The sequence below is a fragment of the Xenopus laevis genome, chromosome 9_10L, assembly GCF_017654675.1.
Source record: "Xenopus laevis strain J_2021 chromosome 9_10L, Xenopus_laevis_v10.1, whole genome shotgun sequence".
Taxonomy (NCBI): Eukaryota; Metazoa; Chordata; class Amphibia; order Anura; family Pipidae; genus Xenopus; species Xenopus laevis.
In genome coordinates this window covers 43874891-43891326 of record NC_054387.1, presented here as the reverse complement: position 1 = coordinate 43891326, position 16436 = coordinate 43874891, and the positions used below count along the sequence as shown (strand labels likewise).

The following is a 16436-nucleotide window of genomic DNA, read 5'->3' as shown; positions in this document are numbered from 1 at the left end:
CCAGCCAGGTTGCCTAGGGTGCTACACAACTCAACAATACTGCACTGCTAAACACACGTCAGGCGTAGAGTGCAAATAAAATTGCAGAATGTGTCTGGTTTTGGCATTTTGCACCCTGTCTTGCATGTAGTAAATGAAGCCTTATTTATCTGCCTATCCGTGTTAAACGAAACAGCGGGAGCAGCCATGATTGCACTAATGAAGTGAAAGTACTTGCATACACTAATGTGCTAAATGAACTAAACAATAACTATTGAACAGAGTATCTCTTTGATATGGGAGCACCATTGTTTAGCCAGAAAAGCCTCACAAAGCTTGTATTATATCCTAAATATATTTTGGTTAATATAATGTTCCTTTAATTAAACTTCCTTTGAAAATCCCTCCCCACCCTATTCACTGGGACACAAAATGATTAAACAGCTCATTTGTTTTACCACAGAATGCACTGACGGCGTATATATATATAAGTACGTTTTGGAATGAAATATTGTGATCTATAATATAAGTGAATAATCATCACGTCTGTAATGTGGAAGTGAAAGTGTATTTGGGGAGGATAAAGTGAAGAAAACCCCAATGTGGGACTTTTGACAAGGGAAATTTCTCCAAAGGGGAATTTCTAAAAATGTTAATATCACCCAATTGGTAGCAGAGGTCCTGTGCATCAGTGGGGTGCAAGCAGGACGTAAACTCTGTGGGGAGCACAGAGCACTAGTTATATGGGGAGTGAAAGTTAAGAAACTCAACTGTGCTTCCCTGGTTTCATGAAAGGGACAGTAACTATGGGTCAGTTCGTAAGGCAACATAGAGTCAGAGTGTGAGAAAGTAAAATAATATGATGAATAATATGATGTCAGGGGAAGGGTCTGTAAAGTTGGCCATACATGACAAGTACCGCTCGTTTGGCGGATCATAACCCAATATGCCCACCAAAGTCAGGGCGATATCGGGTTAATTGGATTGTTTGGCCCTAGGACAAAATGGTCGGATTACAAAGAAGAAAATGGGTGCCAACGGGACGAGGACTGCATCAACTAGACAATGCAGTCCTAAATCGCAAAAAAAAAATCAAACCTGCCCAATCAATATCCGCCCGATATTTGGCCTGATATTGATTGGGGAGACCCGTCGGAACACCAATACACGGGCAGATAAGCTGCCGATATTGTCAGCTTTAATTTGCTCATGTATGGCCACCCTAACTACTTTAACTATGTAACTGTGTGTATTGTAAGGCAAGTTGATGTCAGGGGAATGGATTGTAACTGTGTGATAGTGTGAATAGTAAGGCAGGATAGTGCAATTGGAAGGGACTGTTACTGCAGGGTGGTGTGTGCATGGGGTTGCCACCTTTTCTGGAAAAAAATACCGGCCTTCCTATATATTTATCTTTTTTCCCTATTAATAACATTGGGATCAATAACATTGGGGCAACCCTAGTTGTATATAGAATGGCAAGATAGTGCCAAGGGAAGTGACAGTTACTATGGTACAGTGTGTACGTACAGCAAAGATGTAGGGGGAAAATGGAACCACTGTTCCTGTTGTTGCACTACAACTCCCAGCATACAACATCAGCCAAAGTCATTGGAAGCTAGGAGTTTTAGATCAACAGGTTGTTATAAATAACTAGGCGGCACCAGGGTATGTGCTCCCTGTACTTATGGAACAGCCATGTTGTTAAAGTGCCAGAGAGTGGTGTGGCAGGCAAGTGGTTAATCCCCCCCCCCATCCCATCTCTGAGCAGGCAGCTACTGCATGTCCCAGCTCTGTACAAAGCAGCAAAGGGGGTGGAATCTGAGGCAGAGGAATCACATTACACATCCTGCCTGGGAAGGCACAGCCTGAGTCACAACTCACACAGGAGGAGGGGGGGGGGACGCTCAAACCTACACTAGTCACTTTGCTCAGGCACACTGGATCCCAGCAGATCCCAGGGATCCCCCAGCTCACCGCTTTCTGGCCTTTTTGATCTACAAGTCCAGCTTTTGCATCAGACCATGTGAGGGGAGCACTCAGAAAGATGGCTGACAGGTAAGCACGGGGTGCAGGGCTGCAGGAGCAAACTTGGGCTGGAAGTTCTATGGGAAGAGATCCCAGAAGGGAAGCTTCTCTCTCAGTGTGACAATGTGGATGAGCAGCACTTCCACCTTCTGGGATCCCTCACTATGGGACTCATACAATGGATTGTGTTTCCCGGAAGGGGGAGCTTTAAAGTGTCCCCTGAACCCCACTCTGCTACTTATAGTGACTTAGAGAAACAGCACAGAGACAGGAGACTCACAGTTGCTTTTGTGTTGTTATTGTGACCTGGAGACGTTAGTGCTGCTGGCAACTCCACAAGCGTGCGAGGCACTTACACTGAATGGAGTGTGCTCGTCACTTCATGTTCTGTGTATTCTAAATATAATCTGGTGGGGTTTCATGGGACATGTTCAGTGGGGGAAGATTTTGCTTTTAGTGGTGTAAACTTGTATATAAGTGTGTCTAGGAAACAGAAAATTGGATAGCACAGGTTACATGACTAGTTCGAAAAGTGCTAAGAGTACACACTGGATATATATATAATTATATGCAATTTTACTTATAGGGTACAGATATCATTGGTATATATGTAATAAAGGTGTTGTATATTGTAGAGAAATGCTCTCCTGTTGGATATTGTTAAATAGTAGTGTTAGATATGGTTTTGTAGCTCGGTAACAACAACAGGACCACAAGTAGCCCCTCACTTTGTTGGGCTTGTAGCTCTTTCTCTGCAGTAATGACAGGACCAGGGGCGTAACTATAGAGGAAGCAGACCCTGTGGCTGCAGGGGGGCCCAGGAGGTATAGGGGCCCCATGAGGCCCTAATTCATATACAATTTCAATAAATATTGGAGAAACAAGTCAACCTCTAAACATTTTGGGGGCCTGAAAAATAATTTGCTTTGGGGCCCAGTAATATCTAGTTACGCCACTGGACAGGACAGTACTCAATGGTAACTAAGTCAGCACAGAACATAACTGATGGCAAAACGATCCTGCTTGGTATTTCTGTGTGTAGATCCTTTCTCAATGCATGGTGCTTGATATCATGGAATGATCCCTTGTTTGGAAAAACCAACATGTCCCAAGCATTCTGGATAATAGATTCCATACCTGTATATGTGTGTGTGTGTGTATATATATATATATATATATATAAAATAGATAGATATACCTATTTAAAGACAAGTAAATTACATTGTGTGAAGAAGAGGAGCCTCAGCCCAAAGGTGGCCATAGATGTTACAATTACGATCTTTCCAAGAAAGATCGTTTGTTTCAGTACACACGTGTAGAGCTGAATTGTCGGATATACAGGGAGAAAATTAAGAAATTTTACCTGTATCTGACGATTCAGCACAAGCAATGGCCGATGTTCCGATGCCTTCAAAGTCGCCCAATTTTCGGGCTGGCCCGATCGACGAGCCGACCGATATCCAAGTCTTCTGCCGATATCGGTTGTCTCGTCTCCCACCATACATGCGCCAAATATGGCATGAAAATTAGTTTCTTACACCATTGTCTATACGTCTATGGCCACCTTAGATGGGAGGTAAGCGACTAGAAACACTGAGGGTTATCAACTTCTCCTTTTAGGGTGAGGTATCCTATATGGGAATGTAATATATAGACAGTAAATGGGGTGCTTGTCTGTAGAATGAACATGGATTGTCTGTCCAACCAAAAAAAAAATTATTTCTGCTCCCCTTCCCCTGTGGGTGGCTCTGGACATGGGGTACTGGATTTTGACTATTATAGACATATGGGTTATTGTATATGTGACCAAGGTTTACCGTGCTGGACAGCTAGTGTGCCCATTGGGCGACCACTTGAAAACTCGGCATGATTCAAGTAAGCAATGTGATACCCAAAAGACTACAGCATGTTGGGCACAATTTAGTTTGGTTGTTGTTTGCACTGTGCCTTTCCTGACAGTAAGTTGTAATGTGCTATGCCGAGGGACAACAGGAAAGGACAAAGTTACATTCAGAAACCACCCCCAACTTTGTTAGAATAAAAACAAGTAGTATTACCTATCTTTGCTTTAAGTTTCATTTTTAACATTCTTTTGAAGTTGCTGTCTCTTTAAGAATGGGCCCAATATAAAAGTTGAATGGCTTGGCTAAGCCAACTGCAAGCACAGACAATTGTCCTTTATAATAGTGCTTCTCTGTTTTGGTTCTACACGACAGGCTGCAAATAAGTGTATTGAGGGGAAGGAGATGGTTCCATGCTAGCTTTGGGATTCCATATTATACTCTGAGCAGCTGCAGAATCGCTTAGAGGCCTGTAATGTGGATGCCGCAGGCAGGGGAACAGTAATATCGTGGCCCCACTCGTCTGCATCATTTCAAAATGTAATTAAAGTGTTATCGTCCGGTTCTGTCATTCCTCGTAACTGTCAGGGGGTGGGTATTCTGGGAACTCAAAATCCCATTGCTGGAGATCAGTGTTTCATTAGGCAGCATGGGAGGGGGTGGATTGTACTTTTTAAAAAATGTGTACAAAAATGAAAGTAAATATAACCGTTGAAGGTCGGTGACCCCCCTCCCCACCCCCTCCATAGAGAAAATCAATTTCCTTGAATTCCAGTGATTGTTAAAGTTCAGCAGCCCCGGCTTCCTTTTTCCCAGGGATCTTGTAATGCAGTGGGTGCCTCAGTGTAGTCACTTGGGAAACCTAAATGGATATACCAGTGTTTGTTCAGATGTTCTTCTGTTTTACTGATTTACCCCTGCCCATGGAAGGACATCTTTACAACCAACTGGCCAGCTAGTGGCTACCAAGTCCATAACAGCTAGCTTGCCAGATGCCTAGAATAGAAGTATCCTATTTATTCTAATTATCAGCATGGTTTCAATTCACTTTATTTTTCTATAGATGACGAGGAGAACATATTGGAAGCCTGATTTCGTGTTTGCTGCCATCTTGTTCCTTGTCGCAACAAACAGATATAGGACCAATTATTATAGGACCAATCACACTCCCTTCCCAGAGACTATTATCCCACTGTTACTATAGACACCATCTCTCCCTACTATACCTGCTATCCCACAGTCACACTCCCTTCCCAGAGACTATTATCCCCACTGCTACTATAGGCACCATCTCTCCCTACTATACCTGCTATCCCACAGTCACACTCCCTTCCCAGAGACTATTATCCCACTGTTACTATAGGCACCATCTCTCCCTACTATACCTGCTATCCCACAGTCACACTCCCTTCCCAGAGACTATTATCCCACTGTTACTATAGGCACCATCTCTCCCTACTATACCTGCTATCCCACAGTCACACTGCCTTCCCAGAGACTATTATCCCACTGTTACTATAGACACCATCCCTCCCTACTATACCTGCTATCCCACAGTCACAATCCCTTCCCAGAGACTATTATCCCACTGTTACTATAGACACCATCCCTCCCTACTATACCTGCTATCCCACAGTCACAGTCCCTTCCCAGAGACTATTATCCCACTGTTACTATAGACACCCTCTCTCCCTACTATACCTGCTATCCCACAGTCACAGTCCCTTCCCAGAGACTATTATCCCACTGTTACTATAGGCACCATATCTCCCTACTATACCTGCTATCCCACAGTCACACTCCCTTCCCAGAGACTATTATCCACTGTTACTATAGGCACCATCTCTCCCTACTATACCTGCTATCCCACAGTCACAGTCCCTTCCCAGAGACTATTATCCCACTGTTACTATAGACACCCTCTCTCCCTACTATACCTGCTATCCCACAGTCACAGTCCCTTCCCAGAGACTATTATCCCACTGTTACTATAGGCACCATCTCTCCCTACTATACCTGCTATCCCACAGTCACACTCCCTTCCCAGAGACTATTATCCACTGTTACTATAGGCACCATCTCTCCCTACTATACCTGCTATCCCACAGTCACAGTCCCTTCCCAGAGACTATTATCCCACTGCTACTATAGGCACCATCCCTCCCTACTATACCTGCTATCCCACAGTCACACTCCCTTCCCAGAGACTATTATCCCACTGTTACTATAGGCACCATCTCTCCCTACTATACCTGCTATCCCACAGTCACACTCCCTTCCCAGAGACTATTATCCCACTGTTACTATAGGCACCATTTTCCCTGCCTGTGGCATTACTTAACAGTCCGTTAATGGAGTTTATTGGCATCTCCGTGAAGAATAAATGCAATCAAACCTGTTGTAATATATATATTTTAATACATTCTTGCTGCATTGCTAACGCTATAAAATTAGTATTGTTGTTTAAAGCTTAGACAGAGCAACAGACAAGTAGACCCATGGAGCATGTCAGCCATATTTAGCTCCCATGTCTTGGTTTAGAAATTCCTGAGCTTGAGTGGGGAAAGACTCGTGACTGTGGGACATGAGTGATGTGGATTCAGGAAATTTGAGGTTTTGATTGGATAACATAGTTCTGAGGGGGTTATGGTTGGATATAGCCAACGTGGAGAGAATATCACAGACTAGAGTGTCCCATAGTCAGTGTGTTTAAGGGCATGTTACAGGCAAGTAAACATTTCTGTGTTCTCTCAGTGTAAGTAAATTGTAGCCTTTGGCCACGTCACTGACTACAAATATGAGAAGTAGGAGTATACTTTTTATTGTTTCCATATCTTCCCTTTGTCACTGGTCATTGTTAATTCCCACGCATTTAATTCCAGGCCAAGTTTGTGCTTTTGTACAGGGTCCAGAGCAAAACAGAAAGGCTGTGTCCCTAATGTAGTATCAAAGTCAGCTGGCTACATTCATGTACCCTATATGAAGTTATTGGCCCTTGGCTGATCTGATGATGGCATGTGTCTATAACTTCGGCAGTGGAAGTCCAACTTTTCTGTACATCAATTAGGATTTGAGGAGAATGCTTATTGCTGATCGGGGTTTTCTTGGAACCCGGTAGCACTAGGACTATAACCAATGGGTCTTTTTCTAAAAAGATTATGAAGACAATAGCAGCCCAGTGGGAGGTGATGAGGAGTGTATGGTAAGCCTGCATGGAGACAATGGCTGCTTAGGCAAGGCAAGCAAGTAATCCTTTCACAGAAGTTTGGAAGAACAACAAAAAGAAAATAAAGGACTTCTCTTGCTATATCTGTTAGGCACAAACACAAACATGAATCTCAAGTGGACCTTTAAGCTATGGGTACTTAGGTGCCATGCACATTATTGCTGGACATTGCTTTGCACCTTATTGACCAAGTGCCTTTGGCCTGAAGCAATGCTTAGGTTTTAAACCAAGGGTGCAAGCTCATAATGATGGAAGCCCATAATGATGGAAACCAATAAGCTAGGCCAGGACACAATGCATGCTAGAAATCTAATCATACTGAAGGAAACTAATGAAAAGGTAAAATATGAGTGTGATGGCCACTGCTCATTTTACACTTTTCCTTGCCCTGTACAGCAAACATGAAATTTAACTAACAGACCCCAAGAGATTCTTCAGGTTGTTTCTTGTAAACACACTCACTATATATTATTCATACCATGAAGTCTTACTGAGACGTGATAGGCCTCAAAAGCCGGGGGCCAGCTGTTAACAAACTGACTTATGGCGACAAATGGGCCAACTGTTGAGTGTTCTTTGCTGGCCTCTGTTCTTAAAGGGGCTATTTGTGAACTGGTGTATTATGTCAGAGCTTGAGTCCGTCTGTGACTACAACATAGCTTTCTCCCCTGCAATTACTGTAAGAACTGTTTTTTTTGTACAGTGGAGCCCCTCTTTAACTTTTTTTTTTTGAAAATCTGGAAAAATGTTAAATTATGCTTTAAGTGCTCTAAGGAAATATGTTCAAAATTCTTTGAAATATAGTATTTCACTCCGTTATGTTGAAATTACTTTGAAATATAGTAGAAATTACTGAAGAAATTTAAAGGGGTTACCTAACAAATTATTTTTGCACAGTGAAAGAAACTATAAATATACAAGAAGGTGTTTTTTTTGGTGGGGATCCCTTTAATCTTTAATGTGTTCAGTATTGTCATATTAGCAATATCTTGTATGGCTTTTTTGTCATGTAATCACCCACATAACTCTTAGGCTCTTTTTAAACAATTTTTGGCTTTGTCTTAAATTATTTGAATTACAATTGTACTAAGCATATATATATATATATATATATATATATATATATATATATATATATATATATATATATATATACACTATGGATGTTGGTTGGTTGGTGTTAACATTTTTGGACTGTGATCCTAAACAAGCGGAACATTAGAAAGATGGCCATATTGTCTATTGTCCCTTGTTTTCATCAGTAGGTTTAGCGCGCAGAATCTGCCTGTCTAGTTTCACCCACAACAGAGTTACATTCTGAAGCTGGTCATACTTTTCCAGGTCTATTCCAGATTTTGCCTACAACATTCTGTGCCAAATTGGGCTGATGTAAAAGTCTGGTCCCCTGGCCAACTATTGCATCATAATGGGACCCGATGCAGACCCATTGGTAGAAGATCACATCAATGTACTGATGCTGCCAAATCTGTAGCGCCAATTTGGGTCACTGGTAGCGATGCGGGAAATTTTTCTACAGGTTTCGCTGCAAAAAAAATTGTAGGCAATAGAATTTAAAAATGGCAAATTTTTCGCTGTCACGAAAATTTTCAGTGAAACGGGTCAGATTCAGCCATCACTAGTCACTGGCTCAAGCTAGTGCCACACGAAGCAGATCTGGGCCAATCCTCTGCTGATTAATGTGCCTCTGCTCGGGTGCAGGCGGACATGGCAGATTTCATCACCAAAACGCAAGATTTTGCATTTCAAGTTGATATCCACTTGTCTCCCTGCAGCCGAGTGGAGGCAATGTTTCCGGGTGCAGGCACATTGATCAGCAGAAGAGGATCAGGTAAAAACGCCAGTCAGTTGAGCTTGTGGAGAAGTTCAGCAGCTAAAATCTAGATGTATGAATGTAGCAAAACTATTGCTGACTTTCCTTGAGAAGCCTGGAGGCATGTGTAGCATAGCAAGGGTTAACCGAAGATGAGACAGAAAAGGGAGCAGTCAGGTTCACATGCAAAGTCCTCAAGGCTGCACAATGCAGGCCCATTAATGGAGACGGCATGTTGAGCCTTGTCTGCGGGTAGACACCTCTCTCATCTTGTGCATTCTTGTTCTCAGAAACATGGCTTTTCCCCCCACTTACATTATAGAAATCTCATAGCAAAGACTCCTTTTAACAGAAGTCTGGATTTTTGTCACTTCAGCTGGGGCTGTTGTATTATTCCGATGTTTTCATCACCCTTCTAAAGTGCTGGGAAAAAAACTGTTGTTATGAGAATAATAGACTGATCTTTAATAAAACGAGGACAGAAGCGCTGATGGAGGTGACTGCGATGCATTGTGGTTCCATTTGGCATCAAAAGAAGTACATTCGAGTTTCTTGGGAATTATATAACTTGTGGCGAATGGGTGTTTCGCATTCCAGTGTAATTATCTGCCTGAATTTACAATTAATTAGTTGCATCACACCATTATTACTTACGCTAGCACATTTATTGGGATACAATTGGCAAACTAAAAAAGTGTCCCCACCCCTTGGTGCAAGAGCATGTGATAGAAAGCACCAGCTCTTGGCAAACAGCTGGGCAAAGCAGGGGTATATTTCACAACTAAGGCGGTAACACAAATTGAATGCATAAGTTAAGACTTATTTTTAAAAATAATACCATACCTCCCAACTGTCCTGTTTTCAGAGGGACAGTGCCTCTTTTGACAGCTCAACCCGCAGTCCCTCGTTTGTACTGGAAAGTCCCGATATTCTTTGCACTGAACAGCCAGAAAAAGAAACAATGTTTCTAACTTCATTGGCTTTTGGCAGAGAGCCCAGAACAGACACAGCTGCAGATAAGATACTTTGTAACAATTTTGAGATAAGCAAATAAGTAATTGTAAAAATATAAGATAACAGGTCTCTTGGGAGTTAAAGTGGCCATAGACGCAAAGATCCTATCGTACGAATCAAGGATTCATACGATTTTCTGACCGTGTGTGGAGAGTCCCGACATTTTTGTCCGGCGGAGATCGGTTGTTTGATCAATCGGACAGGTTTGATTTTGTCCCGACCGTCCCGCCGGAGCCCATTGCGCTATCATCGTAATCCGATCACCCCCGATATAGCCATGCCCGTTAGTGGCATATTGGGGAAAGATCGGCTCATTTGGCGATGTCGCCAAACGAGCGGATCTTTGCGTCTATGGCCACCTTTAGACTCTTTAAGGGCAATTCACCTTTATTAGCAAAACTGTAATAACTGAAAAAAACACAGAAATATGTTCAAACTTTCATAACCTGCCAAATTAGGTAAAATTAACATGGTAATTAGGGGGTGTGGCCACAAAAATGGGTTTGGCCAAAAATGTCACCACGCTGCGCGCCAATTTTTTTGTCCCTATTTTTATTTCCATAATGTTGGGAGGTATGAAATACTCAAAGTTTTTTCAGAGACTCATTTTTTATAAAGGTTGGGCAGCAATAATATTGTTATAAGTGATCTATCTATACAATACCCAATACCCAAGACCTGCAGTTTTATCTGTGGGTCGGGCGAGTTTGGGTCTAAAAGTGGGGTTGTTGATTCTGGTGGGTGACCAAATCAGATTTTGATATTTTGGACCTGCCACCCTGAAGCCTTGCACTTTTTAGTTGCTGTTATCTTCCAGCGAGCCCTCCCTGTTGGGTTTCGGTTGAGTTAAAAACAAGAGTTTATGGAAAGTTAGGTGAAGGTCATAAATTTTGAGACCCACATATCACTTACTGGGAGTGGGTTATTCATTAAAGGTCGAGTTTGTCAGAGTTTTTTACTGCCAAAAACTCAAATTTTTAGAGTAAAAAAAACTTGAATTTTTCTAGATTTATTAAGCCCCAAAGAAGCAAAAAAATCCAAATCCGAAAATACTCCCATCTCAAACTTGTCGAGGTCCTGTAGAAGTCAATGGCAGATGTCCCTTTTTCCAGTTTGAAGATATTGTTGTCTGTGCTGGGTTTCGTATGATAAAAATTCAAGGTTTTCAGGCTATAACTCCAAAAAATCGTCAAATCTGAAACATTCGTATGATGAATTTTGACACGATTTTATCGAGACTTTTCCCAAACCAAATTTTTCAAGTTATTTTATTAATAAATAAGGTAATATCGTGGATAGGAGTTTGGTCGAGTTTGTTTTATTTAAATTATGAGAAACATTTGAGCTTTAGTAAATAACCCCCTTAATGTCAACATTTTGCCCTTCTGTCACTGTCTTGCTGTACTTTCTCCATCTTGCTCTACTGTTGCCACCTTGCTCTGCTATACCGGCTTTCAGAACTATGCCGCCCAATGATGTTCCCAGTTCAGTTACCCATATTCACATTTCACCTAAGGGAGCTAGCACACGGGCAGATTCGGGGAGATTTAGTCGCCTGGCGACTAATCACCTCTTCTGCGGGGCGACAAGCTCCCCGAACTGCCTTCCCCTCCTATAATGAGAAAATGCCAATGCACTCGCGGCGATTCGATTTCCGAAGTTGCGTGAGTGCATGGGCGCTGGCGTTTTCTCATTATAGCAGGGGGAGGGCAGTTCGGGGAGATTGTTGCTCCGCCGAAGAGGCGATTAATCGCCAGGCGACTAAATCTCCCTGTGTGCTAAAGCCATAAGGCTGCTTGGAGCCACTACTATTACCCTCCTGTTTCCTCTGAGAGAGCTAATGAAGGGGTATAAATAGCATCTAATGTCCAATAAAACGTTTCTTCTGGTGGATAGATACTTGCTCTGATTTACAAGCAATATATTATGCACATAGAAATATTTATAATGCACACTGAGTTGCATGGTGCCACATTAACAGATGCTCCATTGTGGAACAGTGCAGTGGTTGTACTCGCTTTCATTGATGTAAAATTCAACTACTTGGGTCTTATCTCCCAAATTAATACATTACCTATTCTCTGAAGTGCTGTTTAATCAGGTCAATATTTAATGTCTCTCTGAAGTTGTTTGGCTAATAATGGCTGCTTGATGAAAGCAATAGTGAAAGTAAGCACTGGTGTTGGACAGGAATGACCCTCAATATATTAAATCAAAGGTTGGAGTGGGGGATATGTCAAGTGATTACTAGAGCAGTGATTATTCACCTATGACTAATGTCACATGTTGTTTTCTCTGCTTGTGATCTATGGGCTGGGATCCAAAATTTGGTCCCCATGGTGGTTCCCATTGTTCTGTCTGCACTAGCAATGCGGGGAGCCCCCTTGGACCCCTTCCGGCACAGGAACGGTAAGTAATTAGGGGAGAGGCTCCTGGTAAAGATGAACCTCCTGCTCAGCCATTTGTGCCATTAGCTTTAAAGATGCAAATATTTGGCCATCCATGCAGCCTGGGGTGTAGTGATTGGATCATACTACAGGTCTACCAAGATTTGTTGGAAGAGGACTACATATTTGCCTGAGGGAGTTTCAAAACTGTCCAATAGGTGTTTGTTGGGTAGGGTTGGCCTGTGTATGGCCGGCATTAGTTTGGGTCCCCATAGTATAGGTCCTGAAGAGCACTTCCCTTTATTCTGTCCTGGCTGTTGTGATGTAAATCACTCATGTGCAATGTCAGCCTTTATTTCTTACATGTTTCACCGTGGTGTGAACACTTTGCATCTTAGGTTTTGGCTCCTCTGCGTGTAATCTACTTTGATGTGGTTGTCTGTTAGCAACAACCTGCAGCCATTTAATGGATTGGAATATTCACAACACAAAGGTTAACAGACAGCCGCCAAATGCAGGAGAAAGAGTAATAAAGTAGAAGTGGGATTCTCACATCTGCATGAAACAAAGTTGACACACCATCTTGCTTTGGTTGCCCTTTACTTTTATGTTCCCAGAATGCAATCCCTGCCTAATTCAGAGGTGGCCGGTAGGACAGTCAATCATACACAGCCTCCAGCACTAGCAGCATACAATTACCCATACTCCAATGGGCCACATGCTATAAGGACCAAACAAGCTAGAAACATTCCCCAGTTTGTTAGCAGATCCGGCTCATCCAAAGGGCAACATGTGTAATGCTTTATTGGAAACTTTGGAAGAACAAAAACAATGTGGGTGCAGCTCAACAGAATAAAAGAGTATTATTACATTATTAAAAACACAAGCCTTTTGTACAGACTTTCTATTTGGAAGACAAGTTTCTTTTGGGCTTCTGGATGTCAGTGGTGCAACTGGCTGTGGAATTGGATGTTAATGTAGATCTCCACCCTGAAACTGTTCATTAAAAATAATCAGTGGTTTTATGGTTAATTGTAAATGTAATTGCAGCTGGAAGCAGTCGTTTATCCCATTGTGCCTTTGACTATTCAAACAATGAAGCCTTCTCCTCTGTATCTCTTTATCCGCTGGCTTCTGCTACATTGTTTCATGGGTCAGAATTGAAGGTAGTGGTTGTCATTTTTTTTTCATACATGGGCACAGATATCAGCTTATATCAGTGTATCAGTCATTCATAGTTCCAAGAATATCTAGTACAGCACATACATATTCAACTTGTAAGGCTTTCAGTTGTATCTAGGCAAGCAAATTGCCATTCCTCCAAGTTCAGCCACCAACTGGCCTTCAGTCTGAACCCCACATCAGTGCTCCAAGCCCCCCAGGAGAGGCAGACCCACAGTTTGGGAAGCATTGTCCTAAGGCAGTGATCCCTAATCAGTAGCTCGTGAGCAACAAGTTGCTCCTCAATCCTTTGGATCTTGCTCTCTGTGGCCTCAGCATGAGCTTATTTTTGAATTCCAGGCTTGGAGGGAAGTTTTGGTTACATAAAAACCAAGTGTCCTACCAAACAGAGCCTTCTGTGGACTGCCAATCCACATAGGAGATACCAATACCAATCACAACCCTAATTGGCACCACCCAGGAACATTTTTCATGCTTGTGTGGCTCCACAAATCTTTTAACATCTGAATGTTGCTCACGGGTGAAAAGGTTGGGGACCCCTGTCCTAAGGGGTTATCAACAAAATCACCTGTGGCAAGTCCTTCAGCATTAAGGGGTGCAAACAGGCCCGGATTTGTGGAAAGGCCAAGGCCCAAGCCTAGGGCAGCAGGATTTTAGGGGGCGGCATGCTGCCCAACCACACCTACAGTGGTTCAAAAACACTTGGGATGTGCAGGAGATACATTTCCCCATTGCTCCTGTCCTAATGATGAAAATTTGCATGAATAAAGGGGAGGGGACAGGGGTGACGAACGGCAGTGGGCCTAGGGGCACCCGCTATGTAAATCTGGCCCTGGGTGCACAATCCTACTTGTAACAGGGAATTAAAGTGCAGCCTACCCCTTGTGCTGAACCCAGCACAAGGAATTAGTGGCATAAATTTGGGGGGATTTTTTTTTCTGGGCCCTCTGCCGAGGCAAAATTGAACTGTGATGCAGAAAAGATCACGAGTGACCTGTAATTTTTACATGCCCCCAACAGAAGAGTCAATGCGGTTCTCAGTCCAAACTGAAAATGGAACCTGACAGATATCAGTCTGGTTGGCCTGAATTGGCAACTTAAATCTGATCAAGTATGGCCACTTTTAGTTAAGACCAACATCAGGCCCTAAACCCGTCCACATTATGCTCATCCAGCCTATGAATATTTACTGGAATCCCTGATTATTGAGGAGTCTGGCCAAGAGCAATAATCCTGCTGCTGGGTGTTGAGACCTGGCTTTGGAACATTCTACTCGAGACACAAGCCTGAGATCTTGAAACTATTTAACCTTAATCCTGACTACAATATGTGATACTTTGCTAAGAACTTGTCCAGCGCTTACAGAGCAAGCTGAACCTGTTTGCAGAGTGTGCTTATGTAATAGATGTATTTGCACTGCACCTCTGTAATACGTGTCCGTCATGTCAAGGGATTTTTTTGATCACGCCGTACAGTGAAATTCCCAGTTTTGGTGTTTGTGTGCTGAAAGGTTCTCAGTAAACTTGTGAATCAGCGAGGTCATTATGGCTCACTAGGGTTTAAGTGAGGTAATCCCTCTTTAATTTTATAGTGCATGTAAAATACTTCTATTGCTATGTAGATCCAACTGGCACCGCTCATTCTGGATGTGGTCAGTCGTTTGCCTGAGAACTTTGCGGCTTTCTTTATATAAAATCTAATTTAATAGCTGCTGGCACTTGCACGCATTCGTTAATAATGCATGGCGTCTCCCATAATCTTTTTCAGAGGTGATTTGTAATCTTGTGATGAAGAAAGTTCATGGAACTATGAAAGGGCTGCTGAGCCTTCATTATTTCCCTGGAATGGATCACTCCCCCCCCCAGCATTTTTTGTTACTGTCTCAGCTTTCTCAAGCTGCCAGTCTTCCTGATTATCTCCCTATTGCGTTTAAATCCAAAAATAGGGTGGGTGAAGTTTAGTATGGTGATTACGGTTGTAGTCAGCTGATCGTGGTTGCTGTCAAATACTCCTGGCATGGAATTAGCATGAAAACCCCTAAGGCTACTGTTATATTAGGCATTTTCTCAATTGGTGGAGACAATGATATTTGGTGTTATTAGTGGGGGGTTCTGCCAGTGGAGAAAACCCCTAAAGGGTTATTTATTGTTCCTCTTTGCACAAGTGCAAGAGTCTCTATAACTTGCTGCACTTTATATTTGAAGCAGATAGTGACCCCTCTCCCGACCCTCATGGATATAGTGATGACGAACACAGCCCCTTCTCTGAAATAGAGTGCAGAGACTTGTGGCATTGTCACAAGGCAGTATGGAAAGTACTGAAAATGGGTACATTGCACTTTGAACTTTGCACGCTTCCTAGGAAGCCATAAATGCTCATCGCATACCTTAGCACAGAGGTCCCCAACCTTTTCCACCCATGAGCAACATTCAGATGTATACAAAGTTGGAGAACAACACAAGCATGAAAAATGTTCCTAGGGTGTCAAATAAGGGCTGTGATTGGTCATTTGGTAGCCCCTATGTAAGCTGGCAGTCTACAGGAGGCTCTGTTTGGCAGTACATATGTTTTTTATGAAACCAAAAGTTGCCTCCAAACCAGGAATTGAAAAATAAGCACCTGCTTCGAGGCCAGTGGAAGCAACATCCAAGGGGTTGGTGAACATGTTGCTCACGAGCTACTGGTTGCGGATCACTACCTTAGCAGAACAGGCACTGACGAGTGCTTACAAAATGATCTAAATTGTTCTGTAATTAGCATTCATCAAAAGGGTGCAGACCAGTATTTAAATGATTGAGTGCAGACAGCTGAACCTCGGAATGCCTGTGGCTCCATACAGGTCATCACCAGCGAGGGGTTCTAATACTGCACAATAATCTGTGCCAGTGACACTTGTTCATGTGATTTGCTCTGCGGAAGCCAATTAGTCACACTTTGGGTGTCTTCCC

At 42.7% G+C, this 16436-nt stretch overlaps 1 protein-coding gene across 1 annotated transcript in view; it reads left to right on the top strand.

The window, feature by feature from the left end:
- The first annotated feature begins 1840 nt into the window (after positions 1-1840).
- Positions 1841-16436, top strand: part of LOC108701070 (rho GTPase-activating protein 39) — a 73252-nt gene continuing 58656 nt past the window's right edge. Inside the window, exon 1 of the mRNA XM_018235233.2 lies at positions 1841-2037. Coding sequence (XP_018090722.1) covers positions 2027-2037 — 11 coding nt within the window. The 5' untranslated portion in view covers positions 1841-2026. The remainder of the gene's footprint in view (positions 2038-16436) is intronic.